The 25,018-nt window shown below is 42.3% G+C and overlaps 1 protein-coding gene and 1 long non-coding RNA gene across 2 annotated transcripts in view; one reads left to right on the top strand and one right to left on the bottom strand.

The window, feature by feature from the left end:
• Nucleotides 1-25,018, top strand: part of C2CD3 (C2 domain containing 3 centriole elongation regulator) — a 169,520-nt gene that overhangs the window by 37,538 nt on the left and 106,964 nt on the right. Inside the window, exons 11-15 of the mRNA XM_089656482.1 lie at nt 2,692-2,801; nt 6,597-6,715; nt 8,797-8,928; nt 13,036-13,464; nt 17,169-17,320. Of these exons, the coding sequence (XP_089512608.1) occupies nt 2,692-2,801; nt 6,597-6,715; nt 8,797-8,928; nt 13,036-13,464; nt 17,169-17,320 (942 nt within the window). The remainder of the gene's footprint in view (nt 1-2,691; nt 2,802-6,596; nt 6,716-8,796; nt 8,929-13,035; nt 13,465-17,168; nt 17,321-25,018) is intronic.
• Nucleotides 1-25,018, bottom strand: part of LOC149442140 (uncharacterized) — a 127,257-nt gene that overhangs the window by 4,037 nt on the left and 98,202 nt on the right. The window lies entirely within an intron of this gene.

Genomic DNA, 25,018 nt, shown 5'->3' with positions numbered 1-25,018 from the left:
AAAATAAGGGAATCTCTCCAGCATGGACAAAACAGCGATAAGAGTAGAAATGGTCCTGCTACAGGTCTTTTTACTGTGGTGTGTCCTCACTGGTGAGATCCCCTTCACTTTCTTTGTGGCTCTTGGGACAGGAAAGGACACATGGTAACAAGGGACTGTTTATGATATGAAGTACCAATACAGCAGTTCATATAATAGTTCATATATTCCAGCCTGAAAAAATGGAAATGATCCAATGATGTTCCAGATCACAAACGATGAAATAAGAGAAATTAGTGAGGTTGTGCGCTTACCACAAATACACACAATATGAGCATTGTATGTAATTAACAGCAACCGGGCATCATGGTCTGGTCAACAGCCTGGGCACCATCTGGTCATATATGGACATCCGGGTCACAGGTACAACGCTATCCAGGCCCCTTCTGGCTTTCAAATCCAAAACGCCACCTTGCATAAGCTCATTACAAACGAGCCGGGAGGCAAGAAAGCGCTAATAGTAAAGTACATTTATTTAAGAACACAAGACAAAAACCAAGCAACCAGGACTCACATTGATATAATATAAATCCAGGCCCACATAGATCAGCTCCCTGATGGTCAGTGGTTCCACCCTATTGACGCCTTTGCTACTAGGGATCCACTAGCCACCAGGGAACTACCTCACCTGACCTGGATGAGTATATTTCTAATAATACTCACTATACTCTATGGCTTTGTATTTGTGATACCACTGGCCACCAGGGTCCTATCTATTGGACTTTGATCTGTATGCGCTGCATGTTGAGTGAACCACTGACCATCAGGGAGCTGATCTATGTGGGCCTGGATTTATATTATATCAATGTGAGTCCTGGTTGCTTGGTTTTTGTCTTGTGTTCTTAAATAAACGTACTTTACTATTAGCGCTTTCTTGCCTCCCGGCTCGTTTGTAATGAGCTTATGCAAGGTGGCGTTTTGGATTTGAAAGCCAGAAGGGGCCTGGATAGCGTTGTACCTGTGACCCGGATGTCCATATATGACCAGATGGTGCCCAGGCTGTTGACCAGACCATGATGCCCGGTTGCTGTTAATTACATACAATGCTCATATTGTGTGTATTTGTGGTAAGCGCACAACCTCACTAATTTCTCTTATTTCATCGTTTGTGATCTGGAACATCATTGGATCATTTCCATTTTTTCAGGCTGGAATATATGAACTATTATATGAACTGCTGTATTGGTACTTCATATCATAAACAGTCCCGTGTTTATTATCTGTTCTCTAGCGCTACATACCCCATTCATAGTTTATGTTCCAAGGTATTGAGGATTACCCTGTATGTTAGCTGCTTACCTGATCTGTTTGCGCTCACTTACCCACCTTTGATACATGGTAACAAGGACACAGAAAGCAGTAAAGAAGCTGGCGAGCTCATAACCTTTTCTCGCTCAATAGCAAATAGAGGTTTAAGTCGGAGTTCCACCTTAATTATCCCTGCTTTCATGACATTTTCAGGATAATTAAACAAAAGATTGAAAAGGGGAAAACAAATCTTTGAACCTGGTAGTAACAAAGCACACGTGTCTTTGTAAATAGATTCCTTTCAAACCATAAAGGGGAACTCCTACTAAATCCTCCATTAAAACACATTTATGAGATATTTTCCCTACCAAATTAACTTTTATTTTTCTCCAGCCACTAAAGTGAAAAATCTAAATCAACCCTCTGCACAATGTTATACGCATTCACACATTTCTAGCAAACCGTAAGCTGAAAAACAGGGATTTTTGGTTCACTTGTATTGTAATTACATGTTTAAGCTGGCCAGCTGCCTCCAAAGTAATCCCTCTCTGGCCAGTCCCTACTCTACTCTGCAAAATGCAAATGACTTACTTGCTTATGGCATACTTCAGTGGATATAGTGCCAATATGGGGAAAATAAGACACAGTTGTAGAAGAGCTACAGACTTGAGTCTGGTCACTGACCTGCAGTGCAATAGAAATAAGATATGTCTGCTTAAATCCTCTTGTGTTATTCCTACAGTACTTCTATACTACACAGGCAGCATAGTGTTGCTACTAGTGCACTTCCTGTGTCACCTGCTTACTATAATCCACGGATAGACAACATAAGGTAGCAGTGCCATGGTGGGCACACAGCATCCTTTTCAGTGGCACCATGAAGATGCTCACTGGGGATACACTGAGGCTCATAATGGCCTGCTGGACTATTCAGGAATTCTCTGGTGGATCCTTGCTCCCTATACAACACTGCTGACATAGGCTGTAATCGACAGCTCCCTACGTTGTAATTAACAAAGCTTGGCCTGCCCTTCTGTGTTAACAGCCCAGCCACCTCTATGACTTCTGTCATGTCATAGACATTTTCAGTCCTTCAGCTACCCACCTGCAGTTGCTGAGGTCATTATGTGAACATGCCCACCAACCTAACCTGTCCTTTCTGTTAGTGCAACTGCCAGCTGCAGCAGGTATGAATGTAACCCCCCTGTATTTCTGATGGTAAAGGAATTGGAGCTGATCTGAGGTCTGAAAGTGTGGGGATCAGGACTGATCTGAGATCCGTGCTGCCCTTATTTGCTGGCACAGTGTTTGTAAATTGACCATTAAAGTTGAAAAGGTTTTCAGCCTATTTTATACCCAGTTCTTAATAGTGATTACTTTTTCTCTATCCTCCTCTGCTGGCAGAACGTACTTTGTGGAGTTCCAATTTCCAGTCTCTTCCAAAAACAGAACGGGAGAGATGTCTATGGCTGCTGAGATCACCCGATTGGTATCCAGTAAGATTGTGAATGGAGGTGAGTGCTCACTTGCTGAGATCAGTTCTCTGTATTAGAATGTTTTCTCCTTCATCTCAGTTGAGTGTTTTAAGTGCGCTTGTCCAGGTCCTCAGCATTTATTAACAAATTCTGAGCTCTGCTCTGCTGGCCTGTAGAAAACAGAGTGTTGGATGTTGTTTGGGCATTGTTATTGGTGTGTAGACGGCGGTAAGGGATAAAGCTCCGATAGGGGATGTCCAAGATTGTGTTCATTGTACCAGCTGGGTTAAAGTGGTTGTAAACCTTTTAAATATACCCAGTGAAGTGACTGGCCTCAGGTGATACTCAGAGATGAAACAAATCCTCCTCCGAAATTCAAATCCATAGTTCCGAATTTACACAGGATCTCTCAGCTGTAGCTGTGAGAGCTGATTGGAGGGAAGGGACACAGCACACAGGAACAGAGCTGAGACTGTCAATCACAGGCTGTGCCCTCCCGTCACCACTTTTCTTTTGGTGTCAGGAAAACTTGTCAAAATTGATTCATGCGTATAGCAGAGGAATGAGGCAGCAGGCAGAAATTATACTTGGTGTTCTTGAGACAAGTACACACTATAGAGGGATATGCTTTATTTATATTTCATGTCTGAGGTTTATAAACACTTTAAGAGTATACCTCCTTGAGTGCATAGGAGAGCTTTTGGAGCTATTTATATATTTTTTTAACAGTAGAAGCTATTTATATTTACATCACGCTGAGAAACTTTCAGTGAAAACTTCTGAATCTAGAACACATCGATCCTGGAGAAATAGTAGCGTTACTCAGCTTTGGTTGATGCATCTTGTACTATATAACAATCCTTCCATATCAGTCGCTATATGTTTCCCATGATTGAGGGAATCCTGTTTCGCAGGATGATGTAAACCCCATTAAACAATCACATGGTGGGCCTCCACAGAATGATCTTCACTGTCCAATGACTGACTGCCTTTCTTTAGTATGGGAAGATTTTGTTTGATTTAGATTCCCTTTATCATACGTGGATACTTAGCGCTTATTGAGCACACAGGTTTACTTCACTTCCCTTTCTAATTACAATCGTTCATGTAGGCTATTACAAATAAGTTTTCAATATTCATAAGAAGATTTTATTTATGTAGATCAAATATGCAACAAAAGTGGGATTGCTTTTACATAGGAGCTTATTTGCGAAAACTGGAGAGTACACAATCTGGTGCAACTGTGCATTGCCAAAGCTTAATTGAACAAGCTGAAGTTAGAAGTTGATTGGCCGCTGCGCACGGTGGCTCCAGATTCTGAGTGCTCCAGTTTTAGTAAATCTAGCCCATAGCATCCTGAGGAAGGGGAAAAAAATCCGTATGAAGCATAATCCAACTTGTTACAATGAGGAAAAAATTCTGACCTGACCCCTAATGGCAATTGGATAACACCCTAAATTCTCACCCTAAACATTATGTAGCTCCTATCAGTTGATGGCGTTCATGTCAACCTTCGTGTCTGACCAAACAGCTGAATCCAGAGCAAGGTGAAATATAAAGGTTTCCACTGAGGAACACAGGGTTATAGTAAATCATGGAATTGTGGGTTATATGCGGCTGCCTACAGGAGCTAGGCATTAGGAAAAAAAAAAAAAGATTAAAGGCTAAGTCCACGTTTACCATCCCTTCAAATGGTTCTTTGGACCAAGCTGGCCCAAACAAACTTTATTGCACTAATAAGTGCGGTTGCTGGGCACATTTTATTAACTGTGTAGCCTCTGCTGCTTACAGTAAACAGCACTGTGCTCCAGCATTTAGATGGGAAGTTTCCCATCCCACTCCCAGAACAAATAGAGTGGCCTGAGTGCTACCTGGCTACCTTCACAGGAAGCTTTTCATTTTATGAATGAATGAATGAATGAACACAAAGCTTCCTCTGATTTTCTGAGATGGACATTTTGACATCGTCCACCCGTCTCTCCACGGGAAATCTTAAACCTTCAGGTTACACTGCCGCCTACAGGAGGATTGGACACTGGCATACAAAAAAAAAAAAACCTAGGCCAGCAAAGGATATAAGCCTTCCTATTATCAGCATGCTTCAGTGTTTTTGCTACTGTCCTAGCAGAACTGACATTATTATTATTATACAGGATTTATATAGTGCCAACAGTTTGCTCAGCGCTTTACATTATAGTGGGAGACAATACAGCAACAATACAGTTCAATACAAGAGGGATAGGAGGGCCCTGCTCCTCGGAGCTCTTTTTATTTCCTGTTTTCTGCCAACTTTGCCGTAGAAGGGGTTAACACTGTGGCACTTCCACTGGGCAGAGCTTCGTGAGGAAGAAGCATCTCCCTGCTGATGCTGCACAGGACTATGTGGAACTTTGATTGGTTCCTGCTGCCCACCTACCCTGACTCTGATCACCATTGGATGCCCCACCTTTTGGTTGTGACTAATCACCTGCTACCAGCTGTCCAGGTTTCATGAGTAGTCAAGGCCTTCTCAGACCTTAAGCCTGTACAGCTCTTACCACATGGCGGACAGCACATGCCTGGTTTTAGATAAGGGGTGGACAATTCTGCTGTGGTATAAGAGTATAGGGTGAAGAGCCGGCAACTCGTTTTCCCGATAAAAGTACTTTTTTCATAAAGGGTACAGTGTGCAAGTTTCTGCAGCTTATGCGTTTCAGTAAAAACCATATTCATGGCCATAAATAAGGTTTTTTTTTCTTACTGAAACACGTAAGCTGCTGTAACTTGCACACTGTACCCTTTATGAATAAAGTACTTTTATCAGGAAAACAAGTTGCCAGCTCTTCACCTTATGCTGTTTAAAGTGCCAGGAAGACACTGTGAGCTTTGAAACACCGTTGGTGTACCTCCAGGGGAAATCAACCTAGGCATATATTTTTCATTTGTGGACAGTTCTGCTGTGGTGATTGCCCCTAGAACGTTCTTCACTAATGGGTGATGAACCTCTTGTAGCATGCCTCCTGAAAGTGGCAATCTATAGCCTGGAATTGTGCATCCCTCTGATTTTCAAGTGTCCTCCATGGCAGTTAGGTGTGGCTGGGTTCTGAGAAATTTTCCTTCATGTAGGACTTAAGTGCATCCATAGGGCTTTTGAAAGAAAAACATCTCTTCGGTTGCTAGGGGAGAACACTCGTATTCCTCAGTAAAAGAAGCCAAATGAGCAGACCAGATTTGTTGCTGGATCTACGTTATCATTTTAAGTATCTGGGGCTGGTTCTAGACACTTCCTAGGCCATTTCCTTACCCAGGAAAAACTTTAGACTCTCAAAACTTTGTTCTTCAATCCTGAAATCGTTAAGCCCTCTGCTTCTGCATGAGAGTCTTGGGGCTGTTGATAGCCTATGACTTCTTAGTCACGCATAGGCCAGACCATCTGGATCTGCTGGTTCAGTTTACCACCTTGCTTCTCAACCATTGTCTTTAACAGCATGGCTGTTGAAGCCCAAGTCTCAAGGGACATCTGAGTCTGTGATTCCTATCTTGCTCAAGCCTTAGAAGTCCATTCCCCGCACTACTGTTGGACATGACCAATGTACTTTGATTCCTGTGAGTCCAAGGGCTTTCACCCCAGGAGTTTCTCCGTGGGGCAGATCTTTTCAACATACTATATTATCACTGTGTATATGAGAATAATATATAATTATTATTACTAATTTAATCTGTCATGGAAGTGACATTTTGCATTCATAGGTTTCATTATTTTCTAAATGTTGTGCAGCTACACAAGACCTTTTTTTCAGGCATCCAATGCAGATCGTAAACTAGTCAGTAAATGGCACTCTTTTCCTTTTGCAGTTGTGAAGTTTCAGCAGAGATTTGTGTTCCCCGTCTTGTTCAGCGGTCATATGATCAAACACTGGTGGAGCACGGACCTAACCTTTAAAGTCTTCTTGAGGAAAGGAACCCAACAAAAGGTACCATTTCACCTTAAGGGAAATCTCCACATTGGCCAAAAAATTAAATGTATAAAATCACTGCTAGTACCACTAGGTACTGTAAATTACCTTTCCATTTTGATTTGCAGACACTGCGATCTTTCTAAAAAATCAGAAGCTGTGGAAACTATTGCTATGTGTTCAATTAAACTATATTAAGTCTTGAACCTAAATTAAATTACTGTGTTGATCCCTGGTACCTACTGGGGTTGCCTTCACTTTGAGGATGTTCAGTAGATGACATAGTGATGCATATTGGTGGTCATGTCCCCAAATAACCTGCTTCTGGTCTAGAATCTACGATCATTGCCTTTTTGACACCATACTAATCAAATCCTTATGGGTCGCATTATTGCACCTGCCTGTCAAGAGCATAGTAAAAATTCAACTAAAACTACTGTCCTGTATTCCTATTCTTGCTGCAAAACAAACCATAGCAAGAGTCTGGGAAAAGCAGTGTTCCATTTCATGAACTGAAAATGAGAGTTGAAGGATTTGCGTTTTAATGAAAACTTACCGATATTGTTCAGGGTACTTTGTCTTTAAAAGAAAGTAAATACCTTCCACTACTAGCACTGCCTAATGCCACTTTAATGGAGAGATATTATCCCATGAAATCTCTTCAGTAGAAGACATACCTGGGAATGTCAATCTCCTAGTGCCCTGCTTCACTCAGTGGTTTTTCCCATCTATGTCACTGCTGCGCCCTGTAAAATTATCCAGTTTGGAAATGGTAAATTCTGAACTTACTTTACATGTTGAGGATTCTTCCCATGAGGGACTCCCAGGTAAAGATATTGAAGTTCATAGGAATGCTGGCGGTTGCTTTAGGCTACGTTCACATTCGCTTTGTCAGCGGGCGTCAGACAGGCGTTTGGGAAGTGTACATGGCAGCACACAGTGCTGTTCACACTGAAGCATTAGCGTCGCAGCAAAATTGACTCCTCGTGTCGCGTCACGAGGGGTTGAAGCCTCCCATTCAAGTCTATGGTGACGCTCCTCAAACACCTGACAGGCTGAAAGGCGTTTGTGGGGCGTTTGCGAGGCGCTTGAGGAGCGTTAGTACCATTAAACTTCATTATAGGCGTTTGTGGTGCAGTTTTAACACTTGGCAAGCGCCTCAAAAACACGCATAGGCATATAGCGTTTGACAGGCGTTAGGCATTTGGGAAATGTTTTTAACGCTCCTCAAGCGCTTTATGTGGGGTTTTGAAGCGGTAGATAGGCGTTTTCCAATCGTTAAAACCGCACCACAAACGCCTATAATGGAGTTAATGGTATTAACGATCCGCAACCGCCTCACAACCGCACTGCAAACGCCTGCCAGGCGTTTGAAGAGCGGCACCGAAGACTTGAATGGGAGGCTTCAACTCCTCCTGACTCGACATGAGGGCGTCAGTTTTGCCACGACGCGCCGCTAACGCTGCAGCATGAACAGCACTGTGTGCCGCCATGTGCAGAATTTTCATAGGCGTTTGAGAAGCGTTCAAAAGCTTCCAAAGCGCCTGTCTGATGCCTGCTGACAAAGCTAGTGTGAACTGAGCCTTAGAGTAAGGTGCACATGAAGGGACTTTGCACAAAACAAACCACACAAACGGTTTCCCATCACACTGGGGCGATTTGCCATTTTGTTTAGTGTGTGTTATTTGACCTTGCCTGCTGTTCAAGTTTATTACCGCAATAAATCTAGTTGTTGCTTTTTACTTGAATTTGCCATATGCTAGTTGCAAGTGATAAATGTGACAGATTTATGTGCAGTATATTGTGTTTACTGGTTACATTTTTTTCTCATGGACCTTCTAAGTCAGTGTTTCTCAACTCCAGTCCTCATGGACCCCCAACAGGTCATGTTTTCAGGATTTCCCTCAGATGAAACAGCTGTGGTAATTACTAAGGCAGTGAAACTGATCAAATCACCTGTGCAAAATAATGGAAATCCTGAAAACATGACCTGTTGGGGGTCCATGAGGACTGGAGTTGAGAAACAATGTTCTAAGTAATGATAATGTGCACCAAACCATGTACATTCCCTTTAACAGTTATGGGATTCTTGTTTTCAGCCTTCTGTGGTTGGTTCTGCTGCATTCTGTCTGCGGGATGTTCTCAGATCTGAGGACCTTTCTGTGTCCCGCTCACTTCCAGTTCATAGTCCAGGGGGAGGACCGGAGATGGAAGATGTAGGGCCTCTTAAGGTAATTCCTACTTCATTATTGTGAAAAGGAAATTCATTTATTGCTGCATTAAAAATGAGGAAATAGGGAGATGTTGTGTAAATGACCCTTTCTGAAAGAAGAAAGGAATTCTGGGTAAAAGGCATTCCTTCCTAGCAGGCATATACGAGGGGCATTCAGGTCAAACCAGGACTTTTAATTTTCCAGGTATAAAAAGGGATGCTAGAGTGGTGGCGCCACATGCAGTAGTAAGTGGCAAGTGTGTCCTATTACAGATAGGTGGTGTACATATCACGGGCCAGTCCAGAGACCAATAATCAAGATGGTAGACAACAGTGTTAGTGCGTGCGTGGAACAGTGTGCGGTGATGAAGTTACTTGTGAATGAAGGTGTAAAACCAGAAGACTTCAAGCACAGTATGGCGATGAGACGCTCAGCTGCAGTAAGACATTTGAATGGTGTAAATGTATACGTTCCTCAGTGACGATCCCAGTTGTGGTGGTTCCCATCCCACAGCAGTCATTCCTGTGAACATTCAGTCCGTGGAATGCCTGATCCTGGATAATCGACGCATAACTTGTTGTTAAATTGCACAAGAGACGAATCTTTCTGTAGGAATGGTGAACACAATGATGATGAAGTGAAGCAGGCTGTCCTAGGATGGTTCAGGCGTACTGACAAGTATTTCTATGCCATAGCTTTTCCAGGCATTATTTAAAAGCTGGGATAAGTGTTTCCACTCCTTGAAATTTGTTCTTTTATTATATAAACTCCAAAGTCCTGGTTTAACTTGAACGCCCCTCATAAGTTATTGCCCCATTCACGTTTGTTTAAAGTGTATCTAAACCCCAAACCAAAAATGTAACATATTGCAACTTAGTAGTCCTTAGATGTGGTGGCTGCATTAGTTTCTTCAGGCTTTTTTTCTTTGTTTTCACCTGGTCACCCTGTGAATAACAGTCTTCTGGGCCTAAGGTGACACTGCTTATTCACTGTTTTGTATCTTTGGATGCAGCTTTGATTAGGTTTCAAACATGTCTTTCTCTCCATCTCCATTACAAGGAGGTGGGAAGAGTCTTCTGGAGTGTCTCTGAGATTACATAGGGCTTCCTTTCTCTGCTGCAGATGGCTGAATGAAGCATAATGTTCAGCTGTGGGGGGTGGACATTAAGCACTCAGAGGGCAGGGCATTGATTTGTAAACCTATAGACTTTATTAACAAGGTTCAACCTTAGCCAATACCACCATTTATCCATCTGTATTATCTTTTTTTATAACATATTCTGCAGCAATTCACATTAGAGTATATAGCTTATATACATATAAATACAGGACTGGGATTGTTCTCTATAAAACTGTGCAGAATGTGTGGGTACTATACAAATCTAGGAATTCATAAATTAAAGTTAGACATTTATGTACAGGTTCCTTTCTTTCTTCATCTCCAGTGAATATGAACACCCTGCCTCAACACTAACTCATTCTTCAGGTTTTTTCCTTACGCTGTAAATCAAGATATATTGTCATAAATGTACTGTCCAGTTCCTTGTCTGGCATCATATCAGGGTGTGGGAAGGTCCACTGGTCAAGCACTGCAGATGTGCCCATGCCAGTCAGTCACCTCACACTGGCATCATTCCTCTTCTGGATTCAGAGAGGACCCTGCTGCTGGATAGCCAATAGCAAGTGTTTATGTGGCATAGATACTGACTTTGACACCCAAAGAAAGACCGCAACTCCTGTAAACAGAAGAGGAGCAAAGACTTGGGAAGTGTCACGTGACTGCAGTTTTAGGTGAGTAAAGAAAAAAAAGCTTTTGGATAGGTTTTTTCTTGATCAAACAGTACAGAACACAGGCTTCCTTAAATCATTATGACTGAGTTCTATGCAGTTGTCTTCAACTGAGTGGAAGTAGGGGTGTGAGAATCTAGGGGGGCAGAAAGACATAGGTTGATTTTGTGTCTGCGTGAGGGTATTGGGTCTCAGGGTTGCCTCCTTCAAATCTGTGCTGTATGCCCAGTTTCCCTTCAGGCCATTGCATCTCAACATTCAGTCAGTGTTGGACAAACGTACTTGGTCATTGGACTTCCCCAAGCATTTGACACCCAGATCCAGAATCCCCTTCTCATGATGGATTTCCAACTCCACAAGGGAGTTAGGGAACCCCTTTCATCCTCCTCAATCTTTAATGGTTCTCATGGTGGTTGCCAGACTGTCAAGCTGGGCAGCTCTTCTGGAGACCCTCTTCATGCGGGGACTGAGTCGGAAGGAAGCTCGCCTTCTCAAAAACATTCAAAAACGCAGCATGATTTGGTTGTCCCTTAAGTATTGAACTCCCATTCTGCGAGGACATCTGACAACAATCCAGTCAGACAATGCCACGGTTGTGGCTTCCGTAAATATTCAAGCAGGCACCAGTAGTTGAGCAACTCTTGAAGCAAACTTGATCCTCTTTTGGACAGAACTGCATGTTCTAGCCCTGTCCACAACCCAGGTATGGAAAATTGGCAGGTGAGCCTTCCCAGTTGTCAACGTTTGGATCTGGGTTAATGGGCCCTCCATCTGGAGGGGTTTCAAGTCCTTTGTCACAGATGGGGGGTGCACCGGATATAAATCTGTTGGTATCAAGGTTCAGCAACAAACTGGACAGGTTTGTCACCAGGTACAGAGATCCCCAGGCCTTCATAATGGGTTCTCTGTTGACTCCATGGGATCAGTTCAGCCTGATCTATGCTTTCTGCCCTTTTAGATTCCTCCTCCCCTACTTTGTAAATTGGCCCAGGGGAACATGGTACTCAAGCTCCTGATAGATGTTCCATGGTCACTTGTGGACAAACCTAGACTTCGTCCATTCTGCTTGTGTGCCCTCTGGCCTCTCATTCTATAATTTGTTTAGGACATGGCTCACACCTCCTCCTGTCCAATCTGCTTTGTCCCCTTGGTACCTCAGTCTGATTCTCTTGGCTCTCAATCCTATTATGGACATTCTCCTCTTCTTCATTTAAAACTTTTGCAAATAAATAATTGTTCTTTATAAAAAAAGACAATCAAAGGTATTTAGAAAGCGGCATGGTGAGTTTTTTGAAGTTGCAATTTTTTGTAATAATTTTTTTGAAAATGAAGAAATTGAAAAAAAAATCATCATATAACTGATGTGGCGGTGATCAAGGGCACTAACTGGTGACTGTACGAAAAAAATAACAAAATGTTTACTTTTTTTTTTCTTTATTTTTTTATTTTTTTTTACAATTTTTTTTTTAATGCACTGTAACCAGAGCAATATAATGTTATCATAGTATGTTTTCATTTTTTATTTTCTTACACATTATGATTTCTTATAGCAGTGAATTTCACTGCTATAAGCAAGCATTTTACTGAATAAAATCGATTAATTCAGTGTGTTTTTGTTGTGATTAGCTGTGATTGGCCACAGCTAATAACTTGGTACAGAAGGGCTGTGATTGACCCTGTCTCTTCCATGTGATCACTGTGACCAATCACAGCTAGCATCAGAATTGTACACAATAATGGCATGAATCGAAAGCATTCATTGTTTACAATTGTCATGATTGGTCACATTGATTACATGGTACCGGCATCAGGCCGGTACAGTGATATGTTATCAGCTGTGTCCGGTGAACGTAGCCGGTGACAGAACGCGCCGCAGCAGAGCTACGTTCGAGGAGTACTTCATATGACGTCCACCCGGAACAACAAAAGTCCTGCTCCGGCCAGACACCAGACCCTTCCCTCTGTTCTTATGATCTCTCTTTTGCTTGCTACAATACTAAGACTTGTATTAAGGTTAGGATTAGGAGAGGTTATAGGGGAATGTACCAGTGTCCAATCACCTAAAGGCAGCTGCATATAACCCAGTTATGATGTAAAGTGTCCTGTACTGTATTCCAGGAAATTGATTTTATTGGCAAGTCAAAAATTCAGTTTTTTTTTTTTTAATTTTTAAAATTTTTTTTTTTTACTAATGCTTACAATCCATAAAAGGAAGGGGGTAGCCCAAAGTTCAGCTTTAAGATTGGTGCTGACCATCTTATGCCAAGACTTTGTTGTCTGTTGCAGTGTGCTAGTAATGGTTGTGGCTTAAGTAGACAACTTATCTCTTGCTGACAGGTCTCTGTGGACATTGCCGGAGACAGCCGAGAATTTTCCATTGTCCCTGAGAAGCCATCAGAGGTGGCACAGGAGGCCTCAACATCTTCTCTCAGACAGAGCATCAGAATTGCAGCACCTGAACACCTATCAGACAAGGAGTCCTCTCCCGAGCTGGAGTCCATCTACTATATTAAGCCGCCTATTACACTGGCTTCCCACCACACTCCGAGAGAGGAGCCTCAGCCAGCAATGTTCCAGGAGGCAGCTGAGGAGACCGGGTTATTACTGCATGTGGTTCTCATGGTGCCAGAAGGGACAGGACTAATCCCAGGAGCAGACTCCGCCACGTGTAACTCCTACCTCAAATGTAAACTCTTCTCCAGTGAGGAGGCTACACGCTCCAGTGTTGTGTGGGGCAGCAGCCAGCCTCTGTACAACTTCTGTCAGGTAAGGTGTCCTAGGTGGGGCCTATGAACCAGCCATTGGCTTCTTATTTGTCCTGGATGCTCCAATAATGAGATTTTGCTGTGATAATTCATGTGACATGTTTTGGGCATTCTCACCCATCTTTGTGTATTCCAGCTCTTTCTGTTACATTCTTCATAATTAATAAATTAAAATCCAGCAGGGATTGTTGGGAACCCCTCTTAGCAGGTGTACAGACCCAGGAACTCCATGCAAGGTGGGAGTTCCTCATAATGTAGACAACAGATCTGGGACCTTGGCATAAGGATGGTGGGAACCATTCTAATGGGCACAGCAGGTAGGCAGAGATTTTAAAGATGGAGTCCCCGAGAGATGCAGTAGCTGTCAGGGGCTTTAACTCTCCAGCATCTAACAAGATATGTTGACCATTTTCAGTGGATTGAAGCTTTTAACGTTTAGGGAGCATACTCTTATTGCTTCTCTGTGCAATGCTGGTGGATTTATTATTATTATTATTTATTATAGGTACTTTTATAGCACCATCAATTTATGCAGTGCTTTACATGTATATTGCACATTCCCATCAGTCCCTAACCCTCAAGGGGCGTACAATCTAAGGTCCCTAACTCACATTCATACATACACATACTAGGGACAATTTAGACAGGTGCCAATTCACCTAGCAGCATGTCTTTGGAGTGTGGGAGGAAACCACGGAGAACATGCAAACTCCAGGCAGGTGGTGCAGTGGTTGGGATTCGAACCAACGACCCGAGTACTGCCAGGCAGAAGTGCTAACCATTTAGCCGCTGTGCTGGTGGATCATGGATTGTGGGAAGTGGTCAACATAGCTTACTGAATAACCGCAAACCACTCCTAGGTAACACCTACATACGATGCTAAGTCTGCACGACTTAAAGTGTTATTAAACCCTAAATCAAAAATGCAATCAGTTGCAGCCGATCACATGTAAACAAATGCTGGATATTGGCATTTCCTTTCCCTTTCACGTGCTGTCACTGTGTGAGGAAAGGAAAGTTGATAACCAGCAATCCTGTGACAGCACACATTTACACTGATAATCGGGTCACTAATCATCAGTGTCCTGATTATCAGTGCAGCCCCATCAGTGCCAATCAGTGGCCATCAGTGCAGCCTGTCAATACCCATCAGTGCACATCAGTGAAGAGGAAAAATTACTTATTTGACACATTTTATAACAGACCCTAAGAAAAACGTTTGTTTCTTTAAAAAATGTTTGGTCTTTTTTTCATTTGTTCAATGTAAAAACCCAGTGGTGATTAAATACCACCAAAAGAAAGCTCTATTTGTGTGAAAAATGTTTTCATTTGGGTACAGTGTTGCATGACTGCGTAATTGCCGTTCAAAGTGAAACCGTGCTGAAAGCTAAAAATTGGCCTGGGCAGGAAGGGGGTGAAAGTGCCCGGTATTGAAGTGGTTAAACATTGACAGGGGTGCTTACAATGGTCAGAATTTAAGTAAAACTTTTATCCAAAAAAGACAAAACAGTAACAACTGCTAAGTGTTAGCTGGTGTTTGGCTTTAATTTGTTAGTCAGTCCAGCTAAATCTTATAGTCTAACACTATCTTCCCCCCGAGACTGACAATGCTGTTGTCCAGAGGTGTCTGCGTTGCTCCTCCATGCAGAGTGGAGACACCCTAGGACAAGTGTGTTGCTTCAGGATCACCATTTGAAAATGAAGGGGAAAAAAAAGAAAAATAATGCAGCCACCACATTTAAAAGAGAAGTATGGGATGATGTTCTATTGCCAAATTATACTTACCTAGGTGGATGCAGCATTGGTCCCCTGCCGGCTACAAGGGGATGCCAATGGATGGCATCATGAATGAAGCCATCCATGTATACAACTGTCATGTGACCTGCTGTGATTGGTCACAGCAGGTCACATGGTACCAGCAACGGGAGCCGGTACTCGGATCTGTCATCGGCCGTGTCCGAGGTGCACGGCCGGTGACAGATCACACTGCTGCGCCGCTCTGCATTAGCGCAAACGGCGCATGAGCGGGAGCACGCCAAATGGCGTGCACCCGGAATGCAGGGACACATTTGAAGCCGCCAAACGGCCATTGGCCGGGCGGCTAATGGTTAAAGTCAGGATCTTTCCCCAGCCTGGAATGGCCGAGTGACGTCAGCTGACAGTCGGCTTCAGCTGAAAAGGGTCACAGGAGTGCAGAACAATCTGCACTCCTGTGATACACAGGAGAAGTGCAGCCAAAAGAGCTTTGACTGTACTTCTCCTTTAAGGACTGGTAAGCTGTAAAATATTTAATTTTTCTTTTTGGGTTTATGACTTGTTTAAATCCAATGCATGAAAGGGGCGGGGCAGGCACAGTCAGGCTGGGGAGGAAAGGTATTGGTGATGCTGAATGTCCTTCAGGAAATGAGTTGGGCTCTAAGTAATTTTAAAAATAGGAGAGGAGCCTGTACAACTGTGCTAGATGGAAGGGAAGGAGTTCAGCTTTAAACAGAGTTGTAGGGCAGGAGGTGTTTAGGCAGAGTAATAACACGGGTCAGGGAAACCAGCAGACAAAGAAACATTAGAATCCAAAATGCAGACTTGTGTCCTAAACAAACGAACAACCTGCCCAGAACAAAATCCCAACTTTGCGATGTCCTCAGGCATGCCTGATATCTGTTTAACCACTTCCAGTCCGGACACTTTTACCCCCTTCCTGTCCAGGCCAATTTTCAGCTTTCAGCGTTGTCACACTTTGAATGACAATTGCTCGGTCATGCAACACTGTACCCATATGAATTTTTTGCATTTTTTTAAGACAGATAAAGCTTTATTTTGGTGGTATTTATTCACCACTGGGATTTTTATTTTTTTTGCTATGTAAATGAAATGTCCAAAAATTTTGAAAAAAATTGTTTTTCTTAAAAAATTTAGCAAATAAATAATATTTCATCATAAATCTTGGCCAAAATTTATTCCGTTATCTTTTTAGTAAATAAAAAACAAACAAACCCAAATTAGTTTATAACCAAAAATTATAATTTTTAAACTTTTTTTTACATTTTAATTTTATATTTTTATATTTGTTTTTTTTTTTTCTTTTTACATACTGTCACCCTAGCAGTACAGTGTCACCATGTTTTTTTTTTTTTTTTTACAACGATTGCTTTTACACCCCTAAAGGCTGTAAAAGCAATCATTTCTCCTTCTCTCTGGCTGCATTCTTGCAGCCATTGAGAACTACTGTGTGAGCTGTGATTGGTCACAGCTTGTCACATGGTACAAGGCTGTTGTGAATTGCCTTGTACCATGTGACCTCTGTGATCATTCACAGATTTCACACGTAGTAAGCAATGATGTCAGAGGTGACATCTTGCTTACTACTCTGCATGTGATCACTGATTGGCCAACCAGTGATCACATGATCGGGACCTCGTATGACGATCGGTGTTCCACTGTGTCCCAGGGAGCGCGCACAAGCAGGGGGCAGGGAGGCCGTTTATAAATGTCCACCAGACCCTGCACTGCCACCGTCCGGCCATTTATATACAACGGCCGGACGGGAGGTGGTTATTCCATTTTTTTATCCAACAATGTGATATTTATCCCAAAAAATAATTTCTGAAATGTCTTCATTTGAGAGTGTTGTCTTGTGGGTTTTACTCTAGGTTATAAGGTATTGTTGGTGCTCTCCAGGCTGAGCTGTCCTCGCTGTATTTCCTACAGGTGGCTCCTGTGACTCTGACAAGCCGACTGCTGGCAAGGATGAAGAACAATATGATGATCATTGAAGTGTGGAGCAAAGTGCCCAGCCCGGGATCTGACCAGCTCATGGGTCTCGTCAAGCTGCCTCTGCACCAGTTCTATATGTCCTTTAGGTAAAACCAGAGTGCTATGGATGCATGGAGTGAATGTATGGATGCTGTTTGCTATAGATCTTGTACGACAGTGGCACATCTGTTCACTTGTCTTCTGATTCACAAATGGCAGACCCTGCTGTCCCCCAGGAGGGAGCCGATTCTTTTTATTTTTCATTGTCATTCATTCTCAGCCAGGGTTCTTCCATGTATATCTAGGGCATCCTTTTTCAACCGTGGTGCCTTCAGGTTTCTTCAGGAGGTGCCTTGGCAAAATGCCTAAAAAATTCCCAAAACTTGTATACAAGCCAGAGGGTGGATGAAGCCTGCCTTTTAGTTAAACAAAGCCACAGGTTTTCATTGTGCACCATTACCACCTTCTAGCTGCCAGCAACCAATGATGTCATCGTTTGATAAGAAGGACATCATGTGCCTGCAAAGAATCAGCATTTTTTTTTTTTGGTCTCTGCTCTCTCCGTCACATTACCTTAGCGCGGGAGAGAATCTGAGGGAGAAAAACATTTGAATACTAAAAAGTAACAGTGCGCTTTGTAAGAATAAATCACCTTTAATGTTGGGCGTCCTGCATGTGTGGATGTTGCTGCATTATGTAAAACTTTTGGTTTAGTTTTTACATTTTTGAATGGGGTGCCTCAAGTTTCTGCAGAATTTTAATGGGTGCCCTGACTGCAAAAAGGTTGAGAAACACTGAGCTAGGGGGTCCTTGAGCTGTGGCTAACCTTCTTAACAACTGATGGCACCTGAGTAGTTCTATGTCCAATGTCACTTGGCAGCGCCAGTAACATGACTGCAAATGTGTCATTCTGGCCACCCCTGTATAGCGGGGGGGATTCCTCCCACTTACTACCACAAAGTAAGGAGCATTTTCCCAATGGCCCTCGATAAACTAATTTTTGCAGGGGGATCTCAGAGACTTAAAAATAATTTCAAGGGTTCCGTTGGGATAAAAAGGTTGCGAAAGGCCTCTGTGTGTAATGTTTAAGCCACACTCTTTGTTTTCTTCAATTTCAATATTCTTTGACACCACATGAGCAAACAAAAGAGCAGGTGAGGTCATTCAGACATATATTCTACAGCTCCACTGTGAGACACTTTTCACCCACAATATAGGTTTTGTCATTGAAATAAAGGAGTCTACGGGGTGAGGGACTTAAATGCCTACTCATGACACTCGCAATGCAGCACACGTACAGCTGTAGTACTAAAAACCAGCAAATGTTAAATCTCATTAATTTCCACTTTATTCTATTATCTCCTAATCGGCACCACACACTATTTCTAAAACTTATGATCCTTAATGGTCATTATGGTTACATTATAAATTTATTCAAAACAATATTATTAAAATCAAATAAATTGTATATTGTAAATATAATGGAATTAAAATACACAACATTTGTGAGGTGGGGCAAGTACCGAAAAACATTTTACTAATGAAATAGTTTATTTTTTTCTGTGGAGTGGTGTGGTAGGTCCACAAAAATCTATTAAATATAATGGGACACATACTACTCAACGTTTAAACCATCTGGGATATGGACCAATCACTTTGTGGAGTCCATCTGGAGCAGTGGTATTTGTGAATAGTTGTTACTAATACTCTGTTCAACTTTTGACTTCTGAAGAAAATACACAGGGGAGGTTGATTAGGTTCCAGACTATAATCTATCTGGAGAAAAAAAATTACATTATTCTATCTGTATTTAAAACACAGTGAAGGGGCCCCTTCTGAATTTATAAGTTGAAGGTTGATTGGATGGCTGCATTGGCTCTATTGGCAACATTTAACATGTTTAGCTCAATACACCCTATATACACTGCTCAAAAAAATGAAAGGAACACTTTGAAAACACATCAAATCTCAGTGGGGACAAATATGTTGGATATCTATACTGATATGGATTGGGTAATGTGTTAGGAACGTAAGGATGTCCCATTGTTTGAAGGAAATGACAATTATCAACCTACAGAGGACTGAATTCAAAGACACCCCAAAAATCAAAGTGAAAAAATGATGCAGCAGGCTAGTCCGTTTTGCTTAAATTTCATTGCAGCAACTCAAAATGGTCCTCAGTAGTTTGTATAGCCCCCACTTGCTTGTATGCATGCCTGACAACGTTGGAGCATGCTCCTAATGAGACGACGGATGGTGTCCTGTATTTCCTCCCAGATCTGGACCAGGGCATCACTGAGCTCCTGGACAGTCTGAGGTGCAAACTTGTGGGACCATTCAATGGTATCAGTTCCTTCATCCTCCAGGAACTGCCTGCATACTCTCACCACATGAGGCCAGGTATTGTCATGCGCCAGGAGGAACCCAAGATCCACTGCACCAGTGTATGGTCTGACAATGGGTCCAAGGATTTCATCCCAATACCTAATGGCAGTCAGGGTACCATTTTCTAGCCTGTAGAAATCTGTGCGTCACTCCATGGATATGCCTCCCCAGACCATCACTGACCCATCACCAAAATGGTCATGTTGAACGATGTGACAGGCAGCATAACATTCTCCACAGTTTCTTCAGACCCTTTCACATCTGTCACATGTGCTCAGGGTGAACCTGCTCTCATCTGTGAAAAGCACAGGGTGTCAGTGGCAGAGCTGTCAATTCTTGTATTCAATGGCAAATGCCAATCAAGCTCTATAGTGCTGGGCAGTGAGCACAGGGCCCACTAGAGGACATTAGGGCCTCAGGCCACCCTCATGAGTTGTTTGGTCAGAGACATTCACACCAGTGGCCTGCTGGAGGTAATTTTTTAGGGCTCTGGCAGTGGTCATCTTGTTCCTCCTTGCACAAAAGAGCAGATACCGGTCCTGCTGATGGGTTAAGGACCTTCTACAGCCCTGTCCAGCTCTGCTAGAGTAACTGCCTGTTCCCTGGAATCTCCTCCATGCTCTTCAGACTGTACTGGGAGACACAGCAAACCATCTGGCAATGGAACATATTGATGTGCCATCCTGGTGGAGTTGGACTGCCTGTGCAACCTCTGTAGAGTCCAGGTATGGCCTCATGCTACCAGTAGTGACACTGACCCCCTAGCCAAATGCAAAACTAGTGAAAAACAGTCAGAAAAGATGAGTAGGGAAAAAAATGTCAGTGGCGTCCACCTGTAAAACCATTCCTGTTTTTGGGGTGGTCTCATTGTTGCCCATCTAGTGCACTTGTTGTGAATTTCATTAACACCAAAGCAGCTGAAACTGATGAACAGCCCCCTCTGCTACTTAACTGACCAGATCAATATCCCAGGAGTTTCATTGACTTGATGCTAAACTCTGATTAAAAAGTCTTCCTTTAATTTTTTTGAGCAGTGTATCTTGCCATATGGAGGGCACACCAGAGGCTTTAAAAGCTCATAAGGGATGCTTTGATTTGAAGTCCATCCCTATCCAATGTGTTTTTTTATTGACTGTAGAAGAGGTAGAACCTCTGACAGGTTTTTATTGCTTTCTGTAACGCTATTGTAGAGATTTCTCTTTACTTCATTCAGTTTGGCTTTACTATGAAAAACCCAAAATCCCAGAGAGCTTTAAAAATGGCCCGTCCTCTCCTCCTACTCCTCATTGTTGGCCATGGTGGGCACCCGTCATAATGCTGGACCATTAGTAAGGCGGCAGAGGCAGGTTCTGGACAAAAACGAATCAAAATTTGAAGGGACAGCCCATGTTTTACCAAGGAGTTCAACAGAAAACCTACAATAACAAAAGGAGGTGCTATTATTAATGCCGGCCTTACATTATAAACTATGACTGGTCTGTTAGCGTAGGTGCTGATGAGGTCACAGAATCTCCGAACAGCCCTCTAGGACACCTGAGGATCCCAAATCTCGTAAGAATGCAAATAGTATTGTTAGTGAGTTTTTTTTTTTTTTTTTGTAGTTAGACTTAGTACTTTTACATTTATTTTGCATTCTCATTTTCACCCAGCAGATGGAACCCTAGGCTTCTTTTCACAAGTTCTGTTACAGAGCTCAAGCTGATATTTCTTTTACAAAGGTTTATGTTAACAGATGGCATAGACATAGAGCCAGTTGACTGAGACAATAAGTTGGAATGTGCTACATAACTTGCAGTACAACTCAAAAAAAATACAGTGGAATGAAAGGTAACTACAATGGGTAAATTATTAAAATAATCAAACTGATCCACCTCATGAAGGTGATGTTCAGATCTCCTTAAAGATTTTGAGCATAGTTGTCAGTAGTAAAAAAAAAAACAAAGTAAAACTAGGGGAGGCTGAACCTCAAAACTGTGAGGAGATGCACTGAGCTATAGTGTTTTCTCGGCCACTGGACCAGAGGAAAGCGAGAGGACAAAGTACCTGAAAGTTTCATAATGTCAATAACAGATGGTCAAAGCATGAAGAATGAGCATAGGAAATCCAGGGTTCCCAAACTCGCAGAAACTGGTCATGGGAATTGGACAGTATAGATGTTAATTCCTCATTCACCATAACACCATTCATGCAATGTTTCGCTGCTTCGAAACTGAGAGCAGGAGCTTTCCAGGTCTTCGCTATAGTCAGCTTGGTTGCAATAAAAAGGTGCCTTGCCAGTGTGCGTTCTGCCCGTAATAATGATAATAATAGGTTTAAAAACAATGATGATATTAGGCTTAAAAGGGAAGGAAAAATATATCATAGTGTAATATCCTCAAACATATATATATGCTTCACACTGTGCAAAACTCAAATCACACCAAAAATAGTGAAAAAATCAATAAATCAAAATAAACGTGAGAACTCGTGATCACTCCAATCTCAGGTGAATAGTGATACTAGGTACCAATATCCTATACACTCCAGCCAAAGTAGATGCTAAATACCATTACCCTCTTATGGTATATTCAGGCATATACTGTTAGATAGGAAAGCCATTCCTCCATCACTCTTATCCCGGGGTATTCCTCATATGGACAAAGAGAAGGCTCAATCAGGCAGATTTCATAAAAAGATATAAATTTATTCCACACTTACATGTAAAATCACTTTATCCAGCTCTCTGTACTGCACATTTCAATCTCTGGTTGAAAAAACGATTGTTTCCAACCGACAAAATGGCCGCGGCGACACTTCCGGTTAGCGTGCGTGCGTGATGACGTCACTCCCCTAACGCGTTTCGTCACTTCCGGACTTCATCTGAAGGGATCAGATGAAGGGATCCCTTCAGATGAAGTCCGGAAGTGACGAAACGCGTTAGGGGAGTGACGTCATCACGCACGCACGCTAACCGGAAGTGTCGCCGCGGCCATTTTGTCGGTTGGAAACAATCGTTTTTTCAACCAGAGATTGAAATGTGCAGTACAGAGAGCTGGATAAAGTGATTTTACATGTAAGTGTGGAATAAATTTATATCTTTTTATGAAATCTGCCTGATTGAGCCTTCTCTTTGTCCATATGAGGAATACCCCGGGATAAGAGTGATGGAGGAATGGCTTTCCTATCTAACAGTATATGCCTGAATATACCATAAGAGGGTAATGGTATTTAGCATCTACTTTGGCTGGAGTGTATAGGATATTGGTACCTAGTATCACTATTCACCTGAGATTGGAGTGATCACGAGTTCTCACGTTTATTTTGATTTATTGATTTTTTCACTATTTTTGGTGTGATTTGAGTTTTGCACAGTGTGAAGCATATATATATGTTTGAGGATATTACACTATGATATATTTTTCTTTTTACTTTTGAGGATAACAAAGGCATTTTTGGAGTATCGTCTTGCTTCACTGAACACATAAAGAACGTTTTTGTTTTCTTGGGATTTTTGGACATTTATTTATTTATATTACATACCTTTTTGGCGATTTGGACACTTATTATTATTATTATTAATTTTTGGTGATTTGGACACTTTTATATATATTTTATTTTATTTTATTTTTGTAATTTTGATTGTTATATTTGATGATTTTGAATATATATTAGAGGGAGATTTATTATTCTAATTCAGATTTGATCATCACCTTTTGAATTATGTGGGTTTATTGAAATTTTGAGATAGATTGGGATTATTGGTAAGTTTATCACAAAAAGTACATTTATTAGTTTATTCACTTCCTAGGGAGGAGGTAGTGTTTTGTGGTTGTATAGGAGCTTTTTGATTAAAAGGGAAGGAGGCCTTTGCAAGGGCTCCTCTTTACATCTGAGTGAAGTAATGTTTGTAATAGCGTGTAAACCCGGATTCATAGTCTAGTCTAGGGCTTAAAATTTCACATCCTGAGCTACTAGCCAGGCCTTAAGAGTTACTTGCCACCAACAAACACACACAAACAGAGACACCTGTATACACTCACAGAAACATGTACACACACGCACAGAGACACATGTACATACATACACATACACACACACAGGCACGTACAGACACTCATACACACAGATACATGTACATACACAGAAATACACACAGACATGTACATACATACACATGTATAAACACATGTACATGCATACACAGACACACACAAACACATTTACACACACACATGCAGTTAAGTGCTCTCTCCCCTGAAGCCACCACTGGCTGGCATAGAGGATCATGTGACCAGGTAGACAATTAGGTAGACACACACACCTATAAAAAGTTGCAGTACTTCATTGTTTACTCACAGAGCCGGGTACTGCACTCTAGGGGGAGGCAGCGAGCACAGCACACACGGCTTCCTTTGCTTTCACTGCTCTCAGCTATTGAGCAGTCTGACGGCTCCCAGTGCGAATGACAGATTCGGTCTGAGCTCCGAGCCTGCTCAGCAAGACGGCCCTGGGAGACACACTCACCCCCACCATAATTTCCACTCGCCATTGGCGAGCAGGCGAGTGGAAATTTCAAGGCCTGGTCTAGTCGCCATAGGGCCGTACCACCGGGTATGGGCGATCGTCCCTGGCTGGGAGCACCCATGGAAGTAGGTTGATGGATTTTGGGGAACTATGCAAGCCAGCCGAATGGGTGTATAGTACCAGCAGTGTATAACCTTATAGGTGTTTTCTAGGGTGGTTACATTTCTGGAACTTTGAAGCATTATTTGCCAGTTCTCTGATGCCAGCTCCGCTGCTAGTTTGCACTTCAGTGTTGCTAAAAGGGGTGCATTGAAGGTTTCCTAGAGGAAACAATCGAAGAGTATATCAAAGAGATTATACCCGTGGAATGTGGATGTGACCTGCATATGCTTTTGAAAGCTAAAAGTAGGTAGGGTGTCAGATGAGACCTATGTAGCTTCTGAATAAAATGACAGAGCTGAAGTTAGAGGATATGTTCTAGCAGCAGTATCTCATGCGACGATCGGAGCTCATTAAACATCATGATCCTAGTTGGGGTGAGCAATGAATGTGCTTTCAAGAACCCACGTTCTGTTCGCCAACTAAACTGGCACAGGTTTTCCATACCAGGGGGAAGCAGTGGGCAGCGTAAAAAATGCAACGGGTAAATGGGGCGAGATCATGCCTGCCGAGTATTTAATAGAGTCCCAAAGGAAAAATTTATGTGATAAAGTCAAACTGAGATTTCAATACGCATGTGAATAAATGCGAGACATTATTACTCCCCACTCTCTATCTTCTGTGTTTAGAAAGCTATACAGAGTTTTAATCAAAGAGTCTGAAAGCAAATAACTTGAGTTGTTCCTTCACTTTAACCACTTCCAGACCGGACACTTTTACCCCCTTCCTGACCAGGGCAATTTTCAGCTTTTAGCGCT

This window comes from Staurois parvus, unplaced genomic scaffold (genome assembly GCF_062004578.1).
Source record: "Staurois parvus isolate SC_StPar_1 unplaced genomic scaffold, SC_StPar_1.0 ptg000909l, whole genome shotgun sequence".
NCBI lineage: Eukaryota > Metazoa > Chordata > Amphibia > Anura > Ranidae > Staurois > Staurois parvus.
Note: the sequence above shows the minus strand (reverse complement) of the source record. Positions and strands in the feature narration are given on the sequence as shown.